General features: G+C 42.2%; 1 protein-coding gene across 1 annotated transcript; it reads left to right on the top strand.

The window, feature by feature from the left end:
* Positions 1-12,070: 12,070 nt before the first annotated feature.
* LOC122403827 lies at positions 12,071-15,659 on the top strand. Its single transcript, XM_043407580.1, has 2 exons — positions 12,071-14,798; positions 15,184-15,659. Exons 1-2 carry the CDS (start codon positions 12,071-12,073, stop codon positions 15,657-15,659), a joined length of 3,204 nt encoding a protein of 1,067 aa, XP_043263515.1.
* Positions 15,660-19,256: the final 3,597 nt, after the last annotated feature.

Genomic DNA, 19,256 nt, shown 5'->3' with positions numbered 1-19,256 from the left:
TCACCCTCAATCTAACGGCTCCCTAGAACGGACACATGCTGTAGTTAAAGATTTAATAAGAACAAGCTTATATAAAAATGATGACAAAGAATGGGATGAAGTGTTAAACTTTATTTGCCTAGGATATAACACAGCAGTACATGAAGGCACAGGATTTACGCCTTTCGAATTAACTTTTGGTAGAAAAGCAAACCTTCCTTCTGCGGTAGCAAAAACTACGAATTTAAGTTACAATGATATGTTTTCACTTTGGCAAAAGCAATTAAACAAATATTTGGAAATTGCAAGACAAACATTAATAAATAGTAAAAAGCGATACCTTCGAGATCAGAAACGAAAGATTGTTCGGACTCAAACGGTTTTTAAAGAAGGAGATTACGTTTTGATTCATAATGATCACAAGAGGGATAAGATGGATACTGAATGGTTAGGACCATACAGAATCCACAAGGTCAAAACGCCATATTATGAGTTAATGATTAACGACGTAAGTAAGAAAATACATGATAATAGGTTAAAAACTTATTATTTATCAGGACGATCAGCGCGCTAAGCATTCTTAAAATGGTAGTAGGATTAGAAATAACTCCATTAGAAGACAATGGTATATTTCATGAAAAAGTTAATCAAGCGTATTTATATTCTTCAGAAATTAATATCTTCGTAGGAATAGATATAGAAGAAGTATATCTTAAACTTAAGTTAGTTGAAGCAAATGTACACTTTATTAAGAAAATATGCGATACACATTGTAAATTTCAAAATGAGATCAACTCTTTAGAAAAGCGAATTGAGAAATTAAAAACATTAGCTCAACAATTAAGACTAATAACACATAATCATAGAATGGTTAAGCGAGGATTGTTGAACATAGTAGGATCTATTTCAAAGAGTTTGTTTGGAACATTAGATACCGATGATTTAGACTTAGTTAATGTTAACATTGATAAATTATTCCAAGAAGGAAGCGAATTAAAGACAATAGTTGGAAACCAAACTGCGTTAATTCGGCGAATCATTAGTTCAGACAGTATCAAACAAGTTGAAAAAGTACGTCAGAATTTGGACGAATTTAAGAAAAACATGAGTAAAGAAGACATAATTGTAGATTTAATAATTCGAACAGAAAGTGCGATATTCGACCTACATTTCCAATTCAATGAAATTTTTAATGCAATAAATATGGGTAAAGCAGGAATTTTAAACACTCAGTTAATCGACCACGTAGTTTTCATTGAAAATTATAGTAAAGCATTAGAACATCATATTTTAAATACTGTACTACAGCCGAAATATGAGAATTATCAATTTATCTTAGACGTTTCAGAATTAACAGTATTCACTATCAAATCCAAAGTATTCTTCAAAATCACAGTTCCATTATTAACTGACACGGAATGAGATATAGTACGAGTATACCCCATACCGATCAAAAGGGGTAATGCATTTGTTGCACCAGTAGTTGAACATCCTATATTCTTAACTTATAATTTGGTATATATAAATGTTGATAATGAATACTTAACTAAATATTGTAGAACTAAAATTGGAATAACAATGTGTCGACAAACACAGGCAGTTCATGATGGGAAGAATAGACACGATTGTTCATCTGAATTAATTAATTTTGGTAATACTATTGACTTATGTAAATTTGCAGTTTATAAAATTGAAGACATTACATTTATTCCATTAGAATCAGAGAACCAATATATTGCGATACCCAGAGAGGAAATCAAAATTCATGTTTTATGCGATAATGAACAAACCGAAGTTACAATTGACAAACCATCAATCTTAAAATCTCCACAAGAACAATGTAATTTAGTATTTAATGGCAATCATATGAAAATAGGAAGATCTAAAGTAAATGTAACCTATGAGTATAGATTAAAAACCATACCTTTTGAATACAATGCAAACTTAGACTTATTACTTGCTAAAATTGAGCATGCACCTAGAGTTTTCAGTCAAACCAATAGCTATCAAAATACAGTAGATCAAATCGCAGATCAAGTCAATCAATTAACATATTCTCATCGATTACAGTCCATCAAAACATGGGGACTCTCATTTTTACAGATTGCTGGTTACATTTCCTTAGGATTATTAGGAATTTATATATTAAATAAAACTGGAATATTTGACTGTATTAAGAAATGTTTACCGACGAAATTATGTTTTCACTTACTATGCTGTAAGACTAAAACAAATGTACAAAACTTCGCAATACCTGCGTCTAGACCTATAAATGTATATTCTGAAATTCCAAGTAACACACTAGCGATTCAGGATGTAGAAGAAGAAGATCGAGTTCTATTCAGACCAGCCAGCGTCCAGTTCCACAAATCAATTTTAAAGAAACGCTAGATTTTGGAGGACCAAAATCATTCTAAGAAGGGGGGGTATGTGACGACCGCCACACTTCTATTGCTTTCCCTTTTTGGGGTTTGCACATGGCCCGACGCCGGACCCCTTTTTTCGCCTTGTCGCCTACGCAACTCGAAGGACCTTTCTTCGCCCTTCGGGGGCCTGTATTTTGGAAGGATAGAAACCAGGAAATCTCCCAAGACGAGTCAGTCTTGCTTGTACCGTGAAACTACCCGCTACCCCGGCAGTTATACTGTAATACCGGAAACAATAATAAAACAATAAAAAGGAGTAAAAGAGTTGGGCTGCGGCTCAAACGTTGTTTTTTATCATAAATATTTCTTTTTTACGTGACAAGATCATGGTCGATGTATCACTTTATTGCGTTTGTATTTGTAACTACACGTCGTTGAAAGCCAAAATTCGGTTTCGGAAATTTCCGTACACTGTACGGTATTACCCGCTATAACTATTTGTATTACATATGTTGATTTATTTATTGTTTTAGATGGCTCCAAGGAAAAAATGTAGCTGGTCGCCACGAAAAATGAAAAACGCTGTGAAGGTTGTACAAGGTGGAGCTAAATTACGGAAAACTGCTGTTTTATACAACATTCCCGTAATGACACTCTCAGATTATGTGAAGAAAACAGACAGATCTCGTTCAGGCATTTTTAACAAAATGGGTAGAAAACCAGTTTTCACAGCACAGCAAGAAAATGAAATAAAAGATCATATTCTGCTTCTAAGTAGGTTGTTTTACGGATTGACACCACATTCATTGAAGAGAGCTGTATTTGAATATGCAGAAAGAAATAAAATAAGAAATCCTTTTAACAAAGATTCAAGGGAAGCCGGGAAAGACTGGTTGTACGGTTTCCTCAAAAGAAATCCTGAAGTCTCTGTAAGATGCCCAGAAGCTACAAGTGTTAATAGGATCCTTGCTTTCAATTCCCAAGAAGTTAAATTATATTTCGATAACTTGAACCAGTCCATGATGAAACACAAGTTTCTTCCACATAGAATCTTCAATGTGGATGAAACGGGAATAAACAGCGTTCATAGGCCTGATAAGATTCTTGCTGAAAAAGGACTTAAACAAGTTGGAGCAGCGACGAGTTGGGAAAGAGGAAAAAATATAACAATATGCTGTTGTGTCAGCGCTACAGGTCAATACATTCCTCCCATGACCCACGTCAGCGTATGCAAACCAGTCTAAAAAGAGGAGGTCCAAATGGAAGCATTTGTGGCGCTGCTTCGCTGCGGGTAGGGGATCTCGTGAGAATTCGTAGGAGGACAGAAAAGGAAAGGAGGGGGCGCGTTTCGTCCGGGCCTGCCAGTGGACTCATCAGTAAGGCTTTCTAGCAGGCCCTGCCTTAGACGACTGGGATATTGGGAAGTCGTTCGAGGAGTGTATATATAGCAACGGAGGGGTCGGTCGAGCGCTTGTGAGAGCGCGACCCCTCTAGTGGCGAGCATGGGAGGCGACGCCACACATTTATAAATGCTCAAAGACTGGGTGGATGAATGAGGAGCTGTTTCTCGATTGGATAAAACATTTTAAGGAACACACAGGATCAACTCCTAAGAATCCGGTGTTATTGATCCTTGATAATCACTGCAGACATATTTCCCTCAACATCTAGAACTATTGTCGTGAGTATGGCATCCATATGATAACTTTGCCACCACATACTTCTCATCGAACACAGCCCTTGGATTTAACTGTGTTTGAACCACTAAAAAATGCGTTGCACAAGGAGTGCCAGACGTGAAACGAACATGAAACAACATCATTTCTCCAAAACGTGAAGGAAGAATGTTTTCAATTATTCTTTTTTTTCTAATTTTTGATTGTACCACCACTATTATTATTATTATAATTTGTTACAGTACCCAAAATTGTCAACCCTCAATTGTACCCCAATGGGTTTCAATTTGTTATATACAGTTGAGGAAAAAAAAATTCGCCCCCACAGAAAATATAAGTAAATGATAATTTCTTGTTATTTTATAATTCATATGATATTTTTCTTGTATTATTAGACGAAAAAACTAGTTTAAATTTTATATATAGCCTCCATAAAAAATATTTTTTAATTTAAATGATTTTTTTCGGGAAAAAAAATTCGCTTTTCTGACGAAAATGATAGCCCTGATATTTTTTTAAAATCTAATAGCTATAAAATGAATAAAATATATATTATATAATTTTAAAGCTTTATTCTTAAAAATTCATTTCTGTTTGATATATAATCTATTCTTTTATTTTCCCGAAAAAAATCATTTAAATTAAAAAAGCTTTTTTATGGGGGCTATTTATAAAATTTAAACTAGTTTTTTCGTCTAATAATACAAGAAAAATATCATATGAATTATAAAATAACAAGAAATTATCATTTACTTATATTTTCTGTGGGGCGAATTTTTTTTTCCTCAACTGTATATTACATATATTACTATTATTACCGTTATGTATTACTAGGTATTACATTGATAAATTGAATAAATGATGTTTAAATTAAATTTTTAGTTATTGTTTTCTTTTCAAAATTATCATGGGGGCTATAATATGAAAGATGCTAAAAAGAGGCGATTTCGTTTTTTGCTCTTCGCCATGGGTAATATCAACTTACACAAAAATATTTTGGGGTAATGATTAAAAAAGTTCCCCGACCGCTGTCATAGTCTATATGGACGACGTATTGATCCCGTCGGATACCGTGGAGAATAATTTATTAGTGTTAAGAGAAGTATTACTAATTTTAAAATCTTACTGTTTTGAGTTGAATTATACTAAGTGTAAATTTTTAAGGAAAAAAGTCGAATGTTTAGGATATATCTTAAGCGAGGGTAGTATAACCTTAAGCCCTATCCACACCGAGGCGATTCGGAAATTCCAAAGGCCTTATAGTGTGATCGAGGTACAAAGATTCTTAGGTTTAGCCAGCTACTTTAGGAAGTTTATCAAAGATTTTGCTCGAAAAGCAGCTCCGTTGCATGCGTTGTTGCGAAAAAACACGGATTTCAAGTTTGATGAGCGATGTGAGAACGCGTTTGAATTACTGAAAAGAGAATTAACTAACGCTCCGGTTTTAGCGTTGTACAATCCGGCAGTCGAAACCGAGTTGCACACAGATGCGAGTAGCGTTGGACTCGGAGCGATATTGTTACAAAACCAGGCGAAAGGGGTATGGGCCCCAATCGCCTATTACAGTCAGGCTACTAACGAAGCCGAAAAAAAGTATCACAGCTTCGAACTCGAAATGTTGGCGATAGTGCGTGCGGTAGAGCGTTTTCATATATACTTATACGGTCTTTCCTTCGTAATAGTAACGGATTGCAATGCTTTAGTGTATGCGATTAATAAAGCAAACTTGAATCCGCGAATAGCGCGCTGGACATTGGCACTACAAAATTATACGTTCAAGGTCGCGCATCGGCACGGGAAGCATATGGAACACGTAGACGCGTTAAGCCGCTGTGTAGGGTACGTAAACGCTTTATCGCTAGAAAGGGAACTTGAATTCCGACAGTTAGCTGATTCAAACTTAAGAGAGCTGCAAATAAAATTAGAAAACGAGGAAGTCCCGAATTTTGCATTAATAGACGGTTTAATATATCACAAGTCAGGAGAGGATTTAAAATTTGTAGTTCCGGAAGCCTTGATACCGAGCGTTTTACGCGCACATCACGACGAGGTGGCGCACTGTGGATTGAACAAAACACTGGCGGGCATTAAGACTAACTTTTGGTTCCCATCGATGCGTAAAAAGGTCTATGATTATATAGAAAATTGTTTAACTTGTTTGATGGCGAACGATGCCCCAAACCGATTCGAAGGGGAACCGGCTATTTACCCTTCCCCGAAATCGGCATTCGAAATTATACACATCGATCATTTCGAAGCGGAAGCGGAAGGTCAGAACGGCCGAGCTGTAAGAAATTTGTATTATATCGACACCGTTGGAAGGCTTTGTATTTGAGTAACCGTCGCGTCGAGACAATTCGAGAACATTCGACGAGACCCAGATATAAATACAGGCCAGCGTGTCGAGCCGGCAGTTCGTCAATAAACGGCATACCTTACATTTGTTTCAATTTTGTTAGCTTTTATCAAAATGTTTTGTCGTATTTAAATAAAGCTTTAGTTTTTAGAACGCAAACGTTTAACGTGTATATTTTTTTCATTGCGCGCACCAATACCTCTCGTCCACAGCGACACTCGCTCATCGGGCGGCTCCGACCGCAAAGGGTTCAAAGAAAAGGATGGTTAAAGTTAGGTGTACGATATTACCCTCCGCTCCCCTAATAATCTGTAAAAAGTTGTTTATTAAATTTTTTAAACACACGTTAAAATAGTCACGTTTTGAAAAGTTTACGACGTTATAACTATTGAGCTCCATCATGCTCTAAGTTCTACTTTATTCACCAACACTTATCAGAATCCTATGTAAACAATGTGATCTTATTCAACTGCGTAAGTCTGATAGCAGATCTGCTAGCAGAGCGTTTCAACTTCAGTGTGGAATAAATTTTTCAACTTTAACTTTTTTCGTCGCCGAATAATTTTCTAGCGCGTGTTTGACCTGCCGAGGACCGTCATTGGGCGATACTACATTGTAATGCGCGCGCCAGGCCTCAATCCCCGGTCCTTTGCGGCTTGAACACGCGCCAGAAAATTATTCGGCGTCGAATAAGGTTAAAGTTAAAGTTGAAGTTGCAGTTAAAGTTGAAGTTGAAAAATCTATTCGACGCCAAAATTAAAACGTACGACGAATAAAAAAATTAACTTTATGCAACGAACCCGAGTCAACTTTATTCGACACATGACGAATAATTTTTTTAACTTTCATTCGTTATACGAAATTTATTTAAATGAAAATTTTGCCCATCTCTGCTCTCAGCCCTTATTTCCACTTGCGACTAACAATGTGTGTCGTGCGGCTACAAACTCTTTTGTTTGAACCGCGCGGAACCGGCAGTCGCGGAACCGTCAGTCGCGGAACCGTCAGTCGCGTGCCATATACTCCAGAGGATATTGTAGTTTCGCGACTAATCGCAAGTGGAAATAAGGCCTCACAAATAATGGATAAGGATAAGAAACCGAAGAGTGGATTTATGAAGAGGAAAGAGAAAGAGAAATAGAAGATGGAAGAGGCAGCGAATAATCCAAGACAAGCAAAAGTCCGAAAATTCTTTCAAAGTAGTTCTGTTATCTCTACTAAAAACCAAAATGAAGATAGTGCCGAATGTGAAGATGCGACTGTAAATGAAGCAACCAATCAACCTGTGATCAGTCAAGGCGAATCTACGATTCATAATGAACCTGTCATTGCAACGTCCAGTGGAACAGGCTACGTTGCAGAAAAGTTTAATGAAAGTGACCCCGTAAATTCTACGTCTATGAATATATCAAACGAAAAGGTATATCGACCAGCAACAACATCTCTGCTTCCTACTGGATCAACACCAAAAATTTTTGAATTTGAGAATGATAAAGGTCTTTATGATAATGCTAGTGGGATTTCTTTGAATGTGGATCAAATTAGAGCTCTTTTGTTGACAGGCCCTTGCCAGCCTAGAGAATGTGATATGCCTGGCGGGGAATTCAAACAATCGAGTGACAAACGTCGATTCAACTCTTCATTTTATTATAAGAACAAAAAAAAGCCTTTCATGGAAGATAAGTCCCTGGTTATCTTATTCACCAACAAAAAATTATGCTTATTGTCACTACTGTTGGTTATTTGGCGATGAAACTGCGAAAAAAAGCATTTGGTACGTTGGTTTCACAGACTGGAAACATTGTCATCAATCGGTCACACAACATAGTTTAAGTAAAGCCCATCTCAGCAATGCAGTCGCTGCTGCAACATTTCTCCAGAAAAATGATATTCGTCATAAACTCGAACAACAAATAAGCGAAGAAGCTAAGAAATGGCGCGCAATTTTGAATATACTTTTTGACACTGTGAAAACTTTATCTGGTTTGGGCGTTGGTTTTCGTGGTCACCGTGAAAATTTACAAAAGGTTGAGCATCCCGGTATTTATTTGAGTATCATTAAATTGATTTCTCGCCATAATCCTATTCTACATGCGCATCTTGAATCGCCAGAACGAATCAAATATTTAAGTAAAACAATAACATATGAGTTACTCAGTACATTAGCTGATCAAACCAGAAAGTTTATTGTTGATGAATGTAAAGGTGCCAAATTTTTCACGTTAATCGCTGACTCAACGACGGATATTGCTCACTTGGACCAAATGGCTATTTTGTTACGATACCTTGTTATTCAGAATGAAGGTTCAACTGCGTCTGCAATATGTATCAAAGAGAGTTTTTTGTGCTTCGTTCAACTGACAAAAGGGGATGCTACATCTATTTGCAATGTTATAACCGCCATATTGTTTGATAAATATGGTTTCCAGAAGAAGTATTTGTCTGGTCAGGCCTATGCCGGTGCAGCGGTAATGTCAGGACGTGAAGGTGGTTTGCAAGCGAAAATGAAGGAATATGTCGGCGATGAGACATTTGTTCCGTATATTCACTGTATCAATCATCAAGTAAACTTGGTTTTGGTGCATGCTGCGGAAGAAAATGCGAGTTCTTCGATTAAAGTGTTTTTTGCGATAATCCAAAGAATTTACAATTACTTTGCGCATTCTCACAGACGATGGGATGAACTTTTAGAAGCAAGTAAAAATCCATCACGGAACTCCAACAGTTTTGGCATTCAGCTTTTAAAAGACCTTAAAAAAGAGATCTTCGAATCCGATGCAGACACAGAAGACGGATTATCACAAAATTTCATCACAAAAGCGAGAAGTCAGTGGGGAAAAATGAGCTTGGAACGTGCTGATTTTCCAGTTGCAAGAAAACGGAAAATTAAGAAAATGCCTGGTGAAAATAGCGTTGACTGTGTGTTCCGCCCGGTCAACTCGGGTTTTTCCGCTCTTTATGGTGCCAGATGCGGAACCGTGATTCAGTCGAAAAGTCTTCGAATATTCCGCATCTGGCAAATGTCATCGTAAAGTAATCGAATTGCCTCGTCGAACGAAAATACTAGACCTGAGTTGACCAGCGAAGAGCTATATTGTTCCGCGGGTGGTCCGGTCTTCGAGGCCAACGTCGGCCGACCGGCAACGACCATTGCCAACCCGTGGAACAATATAGCCATAAAACAGCTGTACAACACGTGCGGAAACTCAGCGCTTCCTAATCCGGAGTCCCGTTTTTTCTTTTCCTAAGCAAAATTACCGCGGCCTTCGACTTGGGGAGGACACCGCGGTCACCCTCTTCCAGGGTGACCTGGGACTCCTCTTTCACCCCGGTTGGGTGTGAGGGAGGAGTTTTCCTCCCACTCGGGGCAGGAAAGTGGATCCTCCTTCCCCAAGTCGATGGCCAATCAATCGAATCACAAGGTCAACGCAAAAATCAGTTAACACCCTCAAAATAGTGTGTCGGAGGGGGTGTTAAGCTGAGGAGGAACGGGCTCCGGAAAGATCGCCTCACTCTTGAATCAATCGTGCAGTCAAACGCATCTCGTAGATTTTTCAACTTACCATCTCTATCCCGTAACACGGTTAGAGAAGTACGGATTCGCGAATTCTAGAAACCTAGAGTCGAAGCTTTACAACCTTCGACGACTCTGAGACATCGGTCGTTCGCGAAGCGTACGAAAACATTGGTCCTTCGAGCCGGATTCAGAGACAGTGGACAATACAGTGATAGTGCCAGTGCCATGAACATTAATATTAAATCAGTGCTGAATCAAGACGCAGAATCTGATCAGATCCACACTTGTCTACAACGCTGTCGCTCCGACGGCAACTTGAAGCAGCAACTAGAGTAATCAACGAATTGGACATCGTGCGGACTCATCGTCCTTGACTTCCTCGCTCAGGTAGGTTCACAAGTTTATTGAATCGATCGATCAATCCCCATCTCACCACCCTCTATATTTCACAATGCCAAACACTTCCGGTCAGCACTCCAGTCATTCTGCTGCCCACGGTATCACTGCCAGTACCTTGCGACGCAAACGCGGTAGCGTTATCGAACAAATTACCGCATTTACTAAATTCCTTGACGAATTCGAACAGTCAACTCAACGGAATTTCCTTCTACTTTAAACTCATTTAAGCGGCCTAAACGAAACGTGGAAAAAATTCGACGATATTCAATTCCAATTAGAAGAACTCGACGAATCCGAGGAACCGCGTCGTTACGAAATTCAAGGCGAATATTACGCGACGATAACACGGGCATCCATGCTTCTCGATACGCAACACCCGACAGCGCCCGCGCGACGAAACACCACAGAATCCAACGCGTCAAACGTTATAGTCCCGATGGCCATCAAATTGCCGGAAATGCGTCTACCAACTTTCGATGGAGACCTGGAAAAATGGACCTCATTCTACGACATCTTTGCATCTATGATAGACCGTAACGAGAATTTAACGCCGGTTCAGAAATTACAGTACTTGCGATCCACGTTAACGGGAAAGGCTGCCGCGTGCATCCAATCATTGAACACGACAGATAGCAATTACGTAGACGCAATTGAAATCCTAAAGGAGAAATTCCACTGTCCGCGACGGATCTTACTAAGCCATTTCAACGCGATACAGGACCTCCCCAAGATAACTAAGAATGCGCCGAGCGACTTAGGAAATTTTGTCGACGCCATTAATCAACATCTTCGCGCCCTAAAGAATTTAAGCGAACCCATTGAGTCCTGGAACACCGTGTTGAATGCGATCATCCTCTCGAAAATAGATACCGACACCGCGTGGCACTGGGAATTGACGTTAAAGGATAAGAAAATGCCGTCATACACCCGATTGTTGGACTTTTTAGAGAAACGCGCGAATTGCAGTCCAGCATCCATTACCAAGCCGTCAACATCGTTTTCACGTCAGAATAACCCTTTTGAGAATAGAAAACATCAAATCTCACGGAATCACGCCTTTCTAACCACCGAAATCCAATCACATTCGACTTGTAATCAAGAAACCGCGTCCGCTACCAGAAAAAATCCTCAATGCGCAGTTTGCAACGAGGAACATCCAGTCTGGACATGTGAGACTCTACGATCACAACCCATACAGCGACGAATAGCCACCATCGAAAGGGCTTCGCTGTGCACGAATTGCTTGCGAAGGGGACACGATTACAAAACGTGTGATCGAGGTTCATGCCGTATCTGCCACAAACGACACAACACATTGCTCCATCAAAGCGAGCAACACGGGCCCCATGAACATTCACTTCCGCGCTACGAACCAGCAGCCTCGATAAAATCATTGCCTTCAACATCCACATGACTAGATTCACGCACGGCAAAACAGAATGCATTCATCGTCAACTCAATCACGAACGAACTCCTTGTGACCGCTCAACTCCAAATTCTCGACAAAAATCAATAACCCATCGCTTGTCGTGCACTCATCGACACGTGTGCCACAACCAATTTCATCACCGATGACTTGGCTAAAAAACTCAAGATTCCATACAATAACTGCTGCATTCCCATTGGAGTCCTTAACGTCTTGTCAACAATAGCGAAACGATCTGTTGCTACCACCATCCAGTCGAAAGATCGCACCTATCAACGCGCACTAACTTTTCTCACCATTCCGTGCATTTCATCGTCTCTTCCTGATCAGCCCATTGATCGTTCAGCCATTATGATCCCGCGAAACATCAAGCTCGCGGACCCCGCCTTTCACAGTCCAGCTCCAGTCGACCTTCTACTTGGTGCTGGAGTGGCCCTCTCGCTATTAAGTGTCGGCCAGGTAAATCTATCATCCCCCGCGGGTCCAGACTTGTATCTGCAGAAGACGAGACTGGGCTGGGTCATCGGAGGAAGCGCACCATCTGAGCGCCCAGTCCGTGGCTCTTCATGCCACACATCCGCCACTCTTCAATTTGATCTCGCCCGTTTCTGGGAAATTGAAGAAGGACCTCAAGCCTCACATCTGTCCGACGCAGACAGTATGTGCGAGGCACATTTCAAAGAAAACACCATTCGCACCACCGACGGCAGATATGTGGTAGCTCTCCCTTTCAACCAACAGCAAAACCAATTGGGGGAATCCAAATCAGGAGCCCTCAAGAGATTTTTATCTCTCGAACGGAAACTACAACGAGACCCGAGTCTGAAACATGCCTATCATGCGGTCATCCAAGAATATCTCGATCTCGGGCACATGTCGAAAATTCCGAATGATCAGCTTTTAACACACAATTGTTATTATTTGCCCCACCACGGAGTCACAAAATTTACAAGTCAGACAACAAAATTAAGAGTAGTATTCGACGCATCAGCAACCACAACTGCAGGAATTTCTCTCAACGATACATTGTACACCGGTCCAAAAATCCAAGATGATCTTCTATACATCCTGTTACGTTTTCGGATACACCGCTATGTGCTCACAGGCGACATCGAAAAAATGTATCGACAATTCTTCGTTCGTCAAGAAGACCGAAAATACCAGCGCATTCTTTGGCGTGACTCGTCCGGGAAAATCAACACCTACCAATTGAACACAGTCACATTCGGATTGTCTGCTGCTCCCTATCTCGCCATTCGTTGTCTGACTCAGCTCGCCCGTGACGAAGGCCACCGATTTCCGCTCGCATCAAAAATTCTTACTTGCGACTTTTATGTGGATGATGCACTTACTGGAGCATCGACAGTACAAGAAACTCTCCACATAAGAGACGAGCTCACACAGGTCCTAAAATCTGCAGGGTTACACGTCCGACAGTGGGCATCAAATGACAGATCTCTACTGCAGGGCTTGTCAACCCAGGCCATCAACAAGCAACTCCATCTCGGGGAATCAGACACATTCAAAACTCTCGGGATCGTCTGGAACTCTTCAGACGACTCCATCGCGTATTCGGTTAAAACCCTGTCCTCCACGCATCACGTTACCAAACGATCTATTAGTTCGGAAACAGCTCGAATCTACGATCCATTAGGCCTCCTGGCGCCCGTTATCATCACGGCCAAGATCATGCTTCAGAAGATTTGGACCATGAAGATCGATTGGGATGAATCCCTACCTATGTCCATTCACACCGAATGGATGCAATATTATAGACAGTTACCTGTGCTGAACAATATAACTTTCAATAGAAAGACCGTTATCGACTCCGCGATCAAGACCGAACTACATGGATTCTGCGATGCCAGCGAGAGGGCCTATGGTGCTTGCCTCTACCTCCGGTCAGTCGACGCCAATGGAAATGTCCGAACGAACATCCTCATCGCAAAATCCAAAGTAGCTCCATTGAAAACACAAACCATCCCACGTCTCGAACTCTGCGGAGCCCTTCTTTTATCTTCTCTAGCAACAACGGTGCAACGAGCATTACACATAACTGTCGATCGCACCATCTTCTGGACCGATTCCACAATTGTCCTTCACTGGTTGGAATCCTCTCCCCATCTGTTGAAAACCTTTGTCGCGAATAGGGTGTCAGAAATACAAAATAAAACCAACATCGCGAACTGGCGACATGTCCCTACGAACGACAATCCAGCTGATCTCATATCCCGAGGCCAGTCTCCAGAGGAATTCCTCCGCCCATCCATTTGGACGTATGGACCAGAATGGCTTTGCAAAGACGAAACTCATTGGCCAACGTGGGAGATGACCATCCCGAGCGTTCTTCCCGAGCAGAAGGCCATCTTGTGTCTGACCACTACTCATGTGGATATCCCTATCCTAGAAAGATACTCGTCATGGGAAAAAATGCGTCGGATCACCGCCCGCTGTCTCCGATGGAGGCGGATCAGCACCACGAAGGGCCCTCTTACATCAACAGAGATCAATTACGTACACAATGTCATCATCAAACTCATCCAACGGTTACATTTTACCAAGGAACTTCAACAAATCAGGAACAATCGAACCCACACAATTAAAGGCAAGCTTCAACGTCTAAGCCCGTTCGTGGATCAAAATGGAATATTACGGGTCGGCGGTCGATTAAAGCATTCTCCAATGCCATTCCATCAGAAACACCCGATCATACTGCCCAAAACAAATACAACCAGACTAATAATCGAAAGCGAGCATCGCGCTCAACTGCATGCAGGCGTGCAAGCCACTCTGTATGCAGTTAGAATAAAATATTGGCCCATAGACGGTAGAAGCCAGGTATGGCAAACACTGAAACATTGTGCACGCTGCTGTCGAGCTCACCCACCTCCTGTGGAGTACATCATGGGTGACCTACCGAAGGCGAGAGTCACAGAAACCCGTCCATTTACGAACACCGGGGTCGATTACTGTGGACCGTTCTTTATCAAGGAAAGAAATCATCGAAATCGCAAGCGTGTGAAGGTCTATGTGGCTGTTTTTGTTTGCCTCGCAACTCAAGGCAGTACATCTGGAAGTTGTGAGTGATTTGACGACTGAAGCTTTTATCGCGGCACTTCGACGCTTCATCGCGAGAAGGGGTTTTTGCAGCAACCTATACTCTGACAACGGAACAAATTTCGTTGGGGCAAACAACGAATTGCGTGAACTTCGCGAACTCCTCCAATCAGACGACCATCACGAGAAGGTTCAACATTTTCTTACAGACCAAGCCATCGACTGGCACTTCATCCCACCGCGTAGCCCACACTTTGGTGGCTTATGGGAAGCCGCGGTAAAATCATTCAAGTATCACTTAAAACGCGTCGCAGGGGCAGAACTCTTTACCTTTGAAAAATTTAACACCTTAATTACAGAAATTGAATCCATCCTAAACTCTCGTCCTCTAACTCCCATATCATCAGATCCTAATGACCTCCTCGTCCTCACCCCCGGCCATTTCCTGATCGGCGATTCATTAACCTGTGTGCGTGAGCGAGATTTCAGGGACACCTCAACCAACCGCCTCTCCAGCTGGCAACAAATACAGAAGGTTAAGCAGCACTTCTGGACTAGATGGCATCGCGAATACCTCAACGAGCTGACCACCCGAAGCAAATGGACCAGCTCCTCACCTACCATCAAGAAGGGCACCATCGTCCTCCTGAGAGAAGACAATGTATCCTCGATGCAATGGCCTCTCGGCAGAGTGGTCAAGGTCCATCCAGGCGCCGACGGCATAGTTCGCGTGGCCACGGTGAAGACTGCCACCACCGTTCTCGAGCGGAACGTTCGGAAATTGGTACCGCTGCCCATGCAAGTAGATAAGGACGACAACAGTGAGCAACCATCCGCCAGCGAGCATCCATCCGCCAGCGAGCAGACATCATGCAACCAGTAGCATCCAGCGATCACCTCCGTTCCACATTATCAAACGCGGATCAATACCCGCATTTGAACACTCATCATTTTATTAACAATTTAATTAACTACGTGTCATTATTTTAAGGTTGATCGGTACCCTCTCAACGGGGGGAGCATGTTCCGCCCGGTCAACTCGGGTTTTTCCGCTCTTTATGGTGCCAGATGCGGAACCGTGATTCAGTCGAAAAGTCTTCGAATATTCCGCATCTGGCAAATGTCATCGTAAAGTAATCGAATTGCCTCGTCGAACGAAAATACTAGACCTGAGTTGACCAGCGAAGAGCTATATTGTTCCGCGGGTGGTCCGGTCTTCGAGGCCAACGTCGGCCGACCGGCAACGACCATTGCCAACCCGTGGAACAATATAGCCATAAAACAGCTGTACAACACGTGCGGAAACTCAGCGCTTCCTAATCCGGAGTCCCGTTTTTTTCTTTTCCTAAGCAAAATTACCGCGGCCTTCGACTTGGGGAGGACACCGCGGTCACCCTCTTCCAGGGTGACCTGGGATTCCTCCTTCACCACGGTTGGGTGTGAGGGAGGAGTTTTCCTCCCACTCGGGGCAGGAAAGTGGATCCTCCTTCCCCAAGTCGATGGCCAATCAATCGAATCACAAGGTCAACGCAAAAATCAGTTAACACCCTCAAAATAGTGTGTCGGAGGGGGTTTTGAGCTGAGGAGGAACGGGCTCCGGAAAGATCGCCTCACTCTTGAATCAATCGTGCAGTCAAACGCATCTCGTAGATTTTTCAACTTACCATCTCTATCCCGTAACACGGTTAGAGAAGTACGGATTCGCGAATTCTAGAAACCTAGAGTCGAAGCTTTACAACCTTCGACGACTCTGAGACATCGGTCGTTCGCGAAGCGTACGAAAACACTGTGTTTTAGAGACGCCTGACAAGCATCGAGCCAGGTATTACGAAGTTCTCGATACAATGTGTTGCGAATTACAGGATCGTGCAAACGGTTTCAAAGAGATTAATAACGTTTTTGGTTTTTTAATGCCTGAAATACTGCACAGCATGAAACCAAGTGATTTTGAGACCAGCACAAGTATTTTGTTAGAGAAATATACTGATTTCTTTACAACTGATCTCAAACATGAATTGTCCAGTTTCGCTGATTTGTATTTCGCGTAACAGCATGATTCTTCAAATGGCAGTCCTTTGCAATATTTGGGATTTATTGTGAAACATAATTTGATGGACAGCTTTCCGGAGTGCTGTAGTCTGTTCAGATTGTACCTAACATTACCAGTTACCACAGCGAGCGCCGAAAGGGGCATGAGCTCTTTGAAAAGAATCAAAGAATATCGCCGTGCCACTCTAGCTGAGGAAACCCTTAATGACTTCAGTATTCTTTATATCGAAAAAGCAGTTGCGAATAAAATTGATTTGTATTCGACAATCGAAATATTTGCTGAATAGAAAGCAAGGCGAGGATTTAAAACTACATAATAAGTATCATGTATAAACATGTATAAAACTACATAGTAATATAATTACATCTGTACTACTACACTTAGCCCGTTTTTAGTAAACTATTTCTTCATTTTTCCCGAAAAATGGGCCCCTCAGGACGTTTGCCACCTGGGCCTTTTTCCTTAAATCCGCCACTGGTTTATAGTGATCTATTTATTCTAATGGGTTCTTGTCGCGTTATGTACAAGGCGACAAGTTGTTAGTCAGTGTTTTGTTCGGGATTGTGGTTCGCTTCCGTAATTGGTAAGGGGGCTATTTTTTTTACGCTGCGTTTGTACTCGCCGCTTGTCGTTCGGATGGTTACGACGCGTACGATACCGTCCTCCCCTGGGTGCAGTGCCGTGATGCGTCCCATGGGCCAATGAAGCGGGGGGGTGTTGTCCTCCTTTAAGATGACCAACATCCCCTTTTTTATTTGGTAGTTGATGCCGGTGTGCCACTTCCGTCGTACGGTGATTTCGTTTAAGTACTCCTTGTACTATCGTTTCCAGAAATGGTGCCTGATTTGTTGGATGTGTTGCCACGAGGAGAGTCGACCTGCTTTTAACTTAGTAAGATCGCACTCAGGTGTGCTCGTTAGCGAGTCACCTATCAGGAAGTGCCCGGAGGTGAGTGGGGTAAGGTCGTTTGGATCGGGGGATAAAGGAGTGAGTGGACGTGAATTTAAGATGCCCTCGATCTGTATCAAACACGTGGCCAATTCTTCGAAGGTGAAGAGGCGAGTCCCCATTATGCGAATTAAATGATATTTGCAGGATTTGACGGCTGCTTCCCAAAGTCCACCGAAATGTGGAGCTCTGGGCGGAATGAAGTGCCATTGGATTTGACTTGTTGTTAAATATTGATGGAATTGTTTATCCTTTGTTAACGTGGAAATGGTTCGGTCTAATTCATTTTTGGCCCCGGCGAACGTGGTGGCGTTGTCTGAATAGATATCGGAGCATTTCCCGCGCCGCGCCATGAATCGCTTGAGAGCCGCGAGAAACGCATCGGACGTTAGATCGCTCACTAACTTGATGTGTACTGCTTTCGTGCTAAAGCAGACGAAGATCGCTGCGTATGCTTTAATGGTTTTTGTATTTCGGAGCTTTTTCTCTTTAATGTGGAATGGCCCGCAATAATCGACGCCTACCACGAGAAACGGTCTTGTAAAGGTAATTCGATTTTTCGGCAGTTGGCCTAAGGGGTATTGGGGGACTGCGGAGTCTAATTTGTGACATGATGATGCTTAATGATTCTTTTGACTGCCACCTTGCCGTTGATCGGCCAGAAGGTTTGTCGAACTGCGCTCAATGTACCCTGTGTGCCACTGTGCCCGTGTTTTATATGGCTATCGCGAATTATGATGACTGTTATGTGGTGTTTGTTTGGTAATACAGCGGGGTGCTTGGCTTCGAAGGGAATGTCCGCGTTTGCTAATCTACCTCCGACCCTTATAATTTCCTCCTTGTCGAGAAATGGACTCAATGGCAATAGTTTGCCGGGTTTAAGAATTGTCGGGTTGCTTGCGTTATTGTAAAGTTCGGGAAACGCTTCGGGTCACTATTTTGATGATCGTGTTGCTGGCTTTGCGAAGCTCGCTGACCGTGAGTGGGCCTACGTCGCGAGTTTGGGTAAATTCTCTTTAAATGGTAATTTGACGGTGTACCTCCCGTCGATGTTGCGTTTAGTCTGAGTTTGGTATAGCGTTTCGTATATTTGCTCGTCGGGTGATAAATTGTTGTTGTGGCGCACTCCTCAATGGTCCAGAATTTTTGTATATCAGTTTCACGTGACTGTAGTGTTAAATTACATATCGGGCGGTGGGTTTCGTTGTTGCTCGGAATTTCGCCGGTTACGATCCAGCCGAACTTGGTGTTCCGAAGTGTTATTTTATTCTTAGGTAATGTAATTTTCCCGGTTAATAGCCCCAATGAGACCGTCTATCTTTGTAACCTGATGAAATTCTGAATCAGCGAGACGCAGGTGTGAGGGTATTCGTATGTTTTCGATGTCTAAGGGAGCTTTCACAATGGAATCAGCAATGTTCTTTACGATTAGAAAGGGTAGTTCGTTGGTGTAGGTGCCGTCTCGAGAGTTGATTCGCGCAG

Source organism: Colletes gigas, unplaced genomic scaffold (assembly GCF_013123115.1).
Source record: "Colletes gigas isolate AHSC1104 unplaced genomic scaffold, ASM1312311v1 Colletes_gigas_Sc00077, whole genome shotgun sequence".
NCBI classification, from domain to species: domain Eukaryota; kingdom Metazoa; phylum Arthropoda; class Insecta; order Hymenoptera; family Colletidae; genus Colletes; species Colletes gigas.
Note: the sequence above shows the minus strand (reverse complement) of the source record. Positions and strands in the feature narration are given on the sequence as shown.